An 8,697-nucleotide genomic window follows, 5' to 3' on the forward strand; every position below is an offset into this window, starting at 1 on the left:
GAGGGCTGCGCGCGGTGGCCATGCAGGTTGTTGGGGGGCCGCCCCCTACTTGTTGATGCAGCTTCCCGCTGGGGGGGGGGGTCGTGGGCTGCTGGGGGAGCCCTGACATGGGGCAAGGGTGGGATTGAGGGGAGCTGGGGCAGGAGACTTGGGGGACAATCGGGGGGAGCAGCTGTAGGACCCAGCTAATATAGATGGGGGGCTGCAGGAGGGAACATTGGGGGGATGACGGGGTGTTTGGTGAGTTGGGGGTCAGTATGGGGAGGAGTAGGGGGTCAGTAGGGGAGGGGTTGGGGCTGGGAGTTAGGGGTCAGTATGCGGAGGGCTGGGGGCTGGGAGTTGAGGGTCAGTGTGGGGAGGGGTTGGGGGCTGGGCATTCGGGGTCAGTATGGGAAGGGGTTGGGGGGCAGCACGGAGATGAGTTGGGGGCCAGTAGGGGGAGGGGTTTGGAGTTAGGGGTCAGTGTGGGGAGGGGCTGGGCATTGGGGGACAGAGCGGGAAGGAGTTGGGGCTGGGCATTGGGAACAGCATGGGGAGAGGTTGGGGGGCAGCGTGGGGCGGGGCTGGGCATTAGGGGTCAGTGTGGGGCAGGGTTGAGAGCTGGGCATTGGGGGTCAGTGTGGGGCGGGGTTGGGGGCTGGGCATTGGGGACAGCGTGGGGAGGGGCTGGGGGGCAGCGCGGGGCTCCCGGGCAGCGACTCGGGGTGCTGCGTATATAATATAGATATTTATCTATTTCTCACAAATCCCTTAAATAACCGTTATATACAGATACAGGGGTTGGGGTCACACACACACACCTTAGACTAGGGTGGGGGTCTCAGATTGCACAGTCCGGTTAACCCCTCCCTTTCCCCACGGCAGGGGGGCTGGGGACGAGAGTGGGGGAGAGTGGGGCTGAGGGGTTGGGGGGCCACCCCCTCACAGCAGCAGTGGGGGACTGTCAGGAGGAGGTATGGGGCTGTGGGGGGTTGGGAGGAGGTGGGGGGCTGTTGGGGGGCCACCCCCTCACAGCTCGGAGCAGCAGTGGGGGACTGTCAGGAGGAGGTGGGGGGCTGTTGGGGAGCCACCCCCTCACAGCTTGGAGCAGCAGTAGGGACTGTCAGGAGGAGGTGAGGGGCTGTGGGGGGTTGTTGGGGGGCCACCCCTCACAGCTCAGAGCAGCAGTAGGGGACTGTCAGGAGGAGGAGAGTGGCTGTGGGGGGTTGTTGGAGGCTGTTGGGGGACCACCCCCTCACAGCTCGGAGCAGCAGTGGGGGACTGTCAGGAGGAGGTGGGGGGCTGTTGGGGGGCCACCCCCTCACAGCTTGGAGCAGCAGTAGGGGACTGTCAGGAGGAGGTGAGGGGCTGTGGGGGGTTGTTGGAGGCTGTTGGGGGGCCACCCCCTCACAGCTCGGAGCAGCAGTAGGGGACTGTCAGGAGGAGGTGGGGACTGTGGGGGGCTGTTGGGGACTGTTGGGAGGCCGCCCCCTCACAGCTCGGAGCAGCGGTCCTGTCGGCTGTAGTGGTCAAACTGGCTTTTCCAGTGGCCCATGTACGCGCTCCAGCGGTGAAACTCCAGCCGCCACTGCCGCTCGGCCTCCTCGATGTTATCTGGGGGGGCGGGAAGAGAGCCCAAGCGGGGTGGTTAGTGTCCCTCAGAGCTGGGCCCAGAGCCCCCTGCCCTTCCCCTGAGCAGCCCCCCGCCCCCTTCCCTGAACAATTCCCCCAGGCCCGTTCACAAGCCGGGGGACCGAGCGCCGGTTGGGGCTGGATCCAGGCTGGCGTTTGCCCACCCCCGGCTGTGCCATTAACACCCGCACCCCAGCATGGCCAGTCTCCGGGCCCCGTGACCGGCGCGGCTCCGTAGCCCAGGCGAGCGAGGATCAGCTCTGGCGCCGGTGGGTTTCCTGGGCCGTCTGTCCAGCTCCCTCCGCCCCGCCGCTCGCCCGTGGGCTGCTGGGAACACGGCCGAGATCCCGTCTCGTTCGGCTGCCGTGACGCGGGGTCCCTGGGCTGTCGCTCCGGGGCACGTCGGGGTCTCGGTAACCCCGCCGCCCGCGCTGGCGTTTGAGTCGGTTGTTTCTGCGGCCCTGCAGCTGGTCTCCATCTGGGGGGTGTCGGTACCTACGCTGGCGAGTCCCCATCCTGGCCGCACCCCTGCGAACAGCTGCAGCAACGTCCATGTTGCGTGCGTCTACTGCACCTTGCGCCTCCGGCTGGACGAGCCGCGTCTCTCGGGCTCTGGCTGTGCCCGCCACGGCTGGACGCCGGCGAGTCCTTGCTCCAGGCCTGGGGGCCAGGTTGGGTTTTCCGGCCGATGCTTCGCAGCCAGGGGTCTCGTTTTCCGGAGGGGGCCGGTCACTCCTGGTCCTGCTCAGTCGGGCTGAATCTCTCTTCAGTTGGGGGTCGCGGTGCAGTTTGGATCTGTTCACCCCACCCCGGGGCCTTGAATTCTCTGCTCTGTCGTAACCCACCTGTCTCTGGGGCGGAGAGTGTGACCCCCGTGGTTGTCGGCAGTGACGCTGCAGGGCCACCCCCCCCCCCCCCGGCGTGGATCAGGTGTGGCACCGGGGCTGCTGGGGAGTGACGCAGAATCTAACCGGGGCCAAGCAAACACTCTTGGAGGGGCCACGTCGTGGAGACCCTGCATGTCCTGGACCGGCCACAGGGCCCGAGGACGCGCCCCAGACGTGATCCTCATCCAGTGCCGCCTGGCCAGGTACGGCGGAGCGGGGCTCACACGAGGTGTCTGCTGGGAGCCCGGACTCCGGGGTTCTCTACCCAGGTCTAGGAGGAGAGTGGGGGCTGGTGGGTCAGAGCAGGGGGGCCGGGAGCCAGGACTCCTGGGTTCTCTCCCCGGTTCTGGGAGGGGAGTGGGGGCTGGTGGGTTAGAGCAGGGGGGTTGGGAGCCAGGACTCCTGGGTTCTCTCCCTGGCTCTGGGAGGGCTGTGGGGGCTGGTGGGTTAGATGGGGCAGTGCCCAGGGGTTGAAGTGTGGGTGGGGGCTCCCATGGGTGGGGTAGGGTCTGGGGGTTTGCACAGCCGAGCAGCCCCTCCCCCTCATCTCACATCTGCAAAGCGGCGTCACCCTCAGGACCCAGCCATCCCCCCCAAACCTCATACCTCTGCTGCCCTCCCCCACCTTAGCATTAACCCCCTAAGCCCCCCACTACTGTGGGGCAGGGCCCCTCTCTGCCCCCTACCTCCACTCCCTGAGTGCCCCTGTCCCTCACCCCAAAGTCCCTCCCACCATACCTGATCACCCCCTTTATACTGACAGCCCCCCCACACCTCTCCGTGTCCCCTCCCCACCACAAGGGGCCCCACTCCACCCCCTATGTGCCCTAACTCTCCCCCTTCAACCCCCCAACGCACCCTACCCCCCTTCCCATGGTCACTTTATTGGGGGGGGCGTTTGAATTGCCAAAGACACGAACACGGCATGCAGAAGGAAACACCAAAAAATGTCTTTTATAAGAGGCCAGAACCCCCCCAGCTGTGGCCACTGGCCGGGCTCAGGGGGGTTGGGGGGTGACAGGCCCCCCCCCGTGGGGTGAAGGGGTGTCTGGGTCGCAGTGATGGGGAACCCCAGTGTGAGCCTGGCTGGGACATGTCCCCCCGCGGTTCCCCTCCCCCCCGCTAGCTGGCGCACGTCCGCCCCATGTGTGCCACCGCCCCGTGCGGTGTGTCCGTGTGCAGCGTTCACGCAGTGCGTGTGCAGTGTCCTTGGGCAGCATCTGGCCGCAGCGTGGTCAGGGGTTGTGACTGGTGTGCAGTGCGCGCCGTGTACGGGTGGAGCGAGTGTGCACCGCGTGGCAGCGTGCGCCCGCAGCGTGCGTCTGCGTGTGCACAGAGGTGCGGACGTGTGGTGCTTGTGCAGCAAGGCTCTGCCCTCTCCCTGCTGCCCTTGTTCCCCTGCCAGGGGGGGCCGGCAGCGGCGTCGGAGCAGCAGAGCTGCCATTGCTCTCGGCCGCGGCCTGAGCACTAAAATCCTGGCTAGGAAATGCCCCCTGGGGCGGGGCGCTGTCTCCCCGGCAACAGATCGGTGCCCCCCAGTGGCCCATTCAGTGAGCTCCGGATTGGTGCCCCCTAGTGGCCAATTCAGTGAGCTCCGACTCGGTGCCCCCTAGTGGCCAGGAGTTCCCCAGGCCCCAGCTGGGTGCCCCCTAGTGGCCCATTCATTGAGGTCCGGCTCGGTGCCCCCTAGTAGCCGATTCAGTGAGCTCCGGCTCGGTGCCCCCTAGTGGCCAGGAGTTCCCCAGGCCCCAGCTGGGTGCCCCCTAGTGGCCCATTCAGTGAGCTCCGGCTCGGTGCCCCCTAGTGGCCAGGAGTTCCCCAGGCCCCAGCTTGGTGCCCCCTAGTGGCCCATTCATTGAGGTCCGGCTCGGTGCCCCCTAGTGGCCAATTCAGTGAGCTCCGGCTCAGTGCCCCCTAGTGGCCAGGAGTTCCCCAGGCCCCAGCTGGGTGCCCCCTAGTGGCCCTTTCAGTGAGGTCCGGATCGGTGCCCCCTAGTGGCCCATTCATTGAGGTCCGGCTTGGTGCCCCCTAGTAGCCGATTCAGTGAGCTCCGGCTCGGTGCCATCTAGTGGCCAGGAGTTCCCCAGGCCCCAGCTCGGTGCCCCCTAGTGGCCCATTCATTGAGGTCCGGCTTGGTGCCCCCTAGTAGCCGATTCAGTGAGCTCCGGCTTGGTGACCCCTAGTGGCCAGGATTTCCCCAGGCCCCAGCTGGGTGCCCCCTAGTGGCCCATTCAGTGAGCTCCGGATCGGTGCCCCCTAGTGGCCCATTCAGTGAGCTCTGGATCGGTGCCCCCTAGTGGCCAGGAGTCCCACAGGCGCCGAACGCCCCCGCCTGGGGCAGGCTCCACCCTGAGCCGACCCCGTGAGGGCCAGGGCTGCCCCTGCCCCGCCCCCACCCAGCCGTCCGATGCATGCAGGATCCGCTCTCAGGGCCTGAGCCGCAGGGGGAGGAGGGGAAGGAGGGCGAGGAGGGGCAGTGGGGCTGGTGGGGGCCCGGGGCCCCAGTCGGTTGCAGCGCATGGCTCTACAGGGGAGAAAAAAAAAGAGGAGGGGAATTAAGCCATGGCCTGGACACTGGGGGGGCAGGGATACCAGGCTGGCTGGGCCGTGATGGCAGGGGAGGGGGAAATATTTGGTTTGCCCTGCCTCAGTTTCCCTCTGTGAGCTCCCCTCCCACTTCCCCCATCCATTTACCCCTCGCCCTCCCCGCACGAGGCAAAGATCCCCCCATGATGCCCCACGGCCCCTTCCCAATATAAAGCCCCCCCCCCGTGGTCTCCTGCCCTCCCCAGGTATGGCAGGGTCCTGCCCCTCGGGCGTCTCACCAGTGACGTTGAGCAGCTTGGGCAGGAAGTGGTTCCAGAAGGCGCAGACCTGGGCCCGGAGCCCCTGCCCCACAGCCAGGGGGCGCGGGTTCAGCTGTACGTACTGCTGCTGCCGCGGGGTGTAGGGGGGCCAGCGCACCCCCTGCTCCGACGCCTCGTTGGGGTCCCTGCCCAGGACGGGGACAGGGGTCACGCCCTGCTGGCTGAGGACCCCCAAACCCACCTACCTGCCCCTCAGTATGGAGACCAACCCCCCAAATCCATCCACCTACTCCCCAGTGTGGGGACCCCCCTCCACTGACTCACCCCTGGGCACCCCCAAACCCACCCACCTGCCCACTCAGTGTGGGACCTCCCCTCTGGGGATCCCAAAACCCACCCGCCTACTCCCAGTGTGGGGAGCCCCCCTCCAGGGATCCCAAAACCCACCCACCTACCCCAGAGTATGGGGACCCTCCCAGAGACCTCCAAACCCACCCAGCTACCCCCAGTGTGAGGACCCCCTCCACTGACTCACCCCCTGGACACCCCCAAACCCACCCAGCTACCTCCCAGTGTGGGACCTCCCCTCTGGGCACCCCCAAACCCACCCACCGGTGTGGGAACCCTCCCAAAGACCTCCAAACCCACCCAGCTACCCCCAGTGTGAGGACCCCTTCCACTGACTCACCCCCGGGGCACCCCCAAACCCACCCAGCTACCTCCCAGTGTGGGACCTCCCCTCTGGGCACCCCCAAACCCACCCACCGGTGTGGGAACCCTCCCAAAGACCTCCAAACCCACCCAGCTACCCCCAGTGTGAGGACCCCCTCCACTGACTCACCCCCTGGGCACCCCCAAACCCACCCCGCTACCTCCCAGTGTGGGACCTCCCCTCTGGGCACCCCCAAACCCACCCACCGGTGTGGGAACCCTCCCAAAGACCTCCAAACCCACCCAGCTACCCCCAGTGTGGGGACCCCTTCCACTGACTCACCCCATGGCCACCCCAAAACCCACCCACCTACCCCCCAGTTTGGGGACATCCCTCCACTGACTCACCCCTGGGCACCCCCAAACCCACCCAGCTACCCCCCCAGTGTGGGGATCCCCAAACCCATCCAGCTACCCCCCAGTGTGGGGACATCCCTCCACTGACTCACCCCTGGGCACCCCCAAACCCACCCAACTACCTCCCAGTCTGGGGACCCCCCCGAGACCTCCAAGGCCACCCACCTGTCCCTCAATATGGGGACCTCCATAAGCCACCCACCTTCCCCCTCAGTGTGGGGGACCCCCCCTCCAGGGACCAACCCCACCCACCTGCCCCCCACTCCAGGGGCTTCCCCAAGCCTCCCCCCAGTACCCGGTGCGGGCGAAGTTGGCCCAGTAGTGCATCATGCGACGGCTGAGCGCGGCCTCCTCGGCCGTGTAGTTGAGGCCGGGGTCGAGGGGCAGGCCGAAGACGAACTCGATCTCGTAGCCGTGGGGCACCCCCATCCAGGGGGGCCAGAGCATGTTGGAGGCGCGGTGGTCGAAGAAGTAGGTGTAGACGCGAGCGCCCCGCTCGGCCAGCCGCAGGGCGAAGTGGGTGACGGGGCAGATCACGTTGTGGTCGCCCACGATGTCGTCCATGGCCTCCCGGTTCTTCACCGGGTTGTCCTGGTCCAGCCAGTCGGTGTATTGCAGCACCACGGCCTCGGCCGCCAGCTCGTTGGCCTGGGGCACGCCCATGCGCACCCCGCCCAGGAAATCCTCCCGGCTGATGAGGCTCTCGTTGTCTTTGCTGAAGCCGGGCGCCCCGTAGATCAGGAAGTAGGTGCCCTCATCCCGCACCACCCCCAGCAGCGCCTGGGTCTCCTGGAAGCTGCCGGTGCCCGGCGTGGCCTCGGGCACCTCGCTGGAGAAGTCCCCGTCGGCCACCGGCACGAAGGAGAAGCGGAAGACGCTCTGGTGGGGCAGCACCTGCCACTCCTTGTCGATCAGCTCCTGCGGGGTCTTGTCCTGTAAACAGGTCACCAGCTCTGAGTCGTTGCCCGGCGGGCAGCCCACCAGCTTGGCCAGCTGGACGGCCCGGCGCCGGCCCTCGGCCGGGGGCACGGTGGCCCAGGGGGCGTTGGGCACCCCGCTCTGCAGGATGGCACGGCGGAAGAGCGGGCGGCTGCCGGGCGAGAGCAGGTGCATGCCCACCGAGGCGGCCCCGGCGCTCTCCCCGAAGATGGTCACCGCCTTGGGGTTCCCCCCGAAGAAGTGGATGTTGCTTTGCACCCACTGCAGGGTCAGGCGCTGGTCCAGCAGCCCCACGTTGCCCGGCGCCTCCTGGCCGACCGAGAGGGCCAGGAAGCCGAAGGCCCCCACCCGGTAGTTCATGGAGACCACCACCACCTGCTCGGCGTGGGCCAGGTAGCGCCCGTCGTAGACGTCCAGCGAGGCGGAGCCGCTGTAGAACCCGCCGCCGTAGATCCAGACCAGCACGGTGGCGTTTTTGGGGCGCGGGGAGGGCACCCACAGGTTGAGGTACAGGCAGTCCTCGCTCATCTCCCGGTTGGGGTTCCACATCTCCGTGCCGGGGAAGCCGGGGTACAGGGTGTCCACGTACTGGTGGCAGGCGTGGCGGTAGGCGCTGGCGTCCAGCAGCCCGCTCCAGGCCCGCTTGGGCTCCGGCCGGCGGAAACGCAGCCGGCCCACGGGCGGCTCGGCGTACGGGATGCCCAGGAACGCGGAGACCTGGCCCGAGAGGACGGGCACCCGCAGGCCCCGCACCCGCCCCGCCCGGGTGCTGGCCAGCAGCTCGTCGGCCCGGGCGGAGAGGGCCAGGGCGGCGCAGAGCAGGAGAGCGGGCAGGACCCCGGCCATGGCGCGTCTGCGGGGGGAGGGGAGAGACGGGGTTAGGGGGCAGCAGGAGACGTCCCCCCACCCCCGAGCTCCGCAGCCAGCGACAGCCCCCGAGCCCTGGGACTGCAGCTCGATGCAGCCAGGACCTCCGGTCCCCCGGCCGCCTGCCCCGATAAGGGACCCACGGGGCCTGTCCCCGCCTAGCAGCCCCAGGCGCCTTATCAGCAGCATGCAGAGACTGGGGCACCGGGAGGGGAGTGGGGGCTAGTAGTTAGAGCGGGGGGGATGGGAGCCCGGACTCCTGGGTTCTCACCCAGCTCTGGGAGGGGAGTGGGGGTTGGTGGGTGAGAGCAGAGGGGGGCTGGGAGCCAGGATTCCTGGGTTCTCACCCAGCTCTGGGAGGGGAGTGGGGGCTAGTAGTTAGAGCAGGGGGGGATGGGAGCCAGGACTCCTGGGTTCTCTCCCCGGCTCTGGGAGGGGAGTGGGGGCTGGTGGGTCAGAGCAGGGGGGCTGGGAGCCAGGACTCCTGGGTTCTCTCCCCGGCGCTGGGAGAGGAGTGG

At 67.8% G+C, this 8,697-nt stretch overlaps 1 protein-coding gene and 1 long non-coding RNA gene across 11 annotated transcripts; one reads left to right on the forward strand and one right to left on the reverse strand.

Moving 5' to 3' along the window:
• Positions 1-1,168: 1,168 nt before the first annotated feature.
• On the reverse strand, positions 1,169-8,324 carry ACHE (acetylcholinesterase (Cartwright blood group)). Of its 2 annotated transcripts, none has more exons than XM_050933509.1 (3): positions 6,669-8,324; positions 5,324-5,490; positions 1,169-1,593 (listed from the first exon to the last, which is right to left on the reverse strand). In XM_050933509.1, the coding sequence occupies exons 1-3, from the start codon at positions 8,156-8,158 to the stop codon at positions 1,472-1,474; spliced, it is 1,779 nt and encodes a 592-aa protein (XP_050789466.1). In that variant the 5' UTR covers positions 8,159-8,324; the 3' UTR covers positions 1,169-1,471. The 2 variants fall into 2 exon arrangements, with proteins under 2 accessions (XP_050789466.1, XP_050789467.1); XM_050933510.1 differs by lacking the exon at positions 1,169-1,593 and adding an exon at positions 4,492-5,022.
• LOC127039680 (uncharacterized) lies at positions 4,060-4,872 on the forward strand. 9 transcript variants are annotated; one of them, XR_007771286.1, is made up of 5 exons: positions 4,060-4,167; positions 4,205-4,358; positions 4,396-4,472; positions 4,510-4,623; positions 4,738-4,824. It is a non-coding gene; the product is annotated as an uncharacterized LOC127039680 (long non-coding RNA). The 9 variants fall into 9 exon arrangements; XR_007771287.1 differs by having other exon boundaries at positions 4,547-4,623; XR_007771291.1 differs by lacking the exon at positions 4,396-4,472 and adding an exon at positions 4,473-4,509 and having other exon boundaries at positions 4,547-4,623.
• Positions 8,325-8,697: the final 373 nt, after the last annotated feature.

This window comes from Gopherus flavomarginatus, chromosome 23 (genome assembly GCF_025201925.1).
Source record: "Gopherus flavomarginatus isolate rGopFla2 chromosome 23, rGopFla2.mat.asm, whole genome shotgun sequence".
Lineage (NCBI taxonomy): Eukaryota > Metazoa > Chordata > Testudines > Testudinidae > Gopherus > Gopherus flavomarginatus.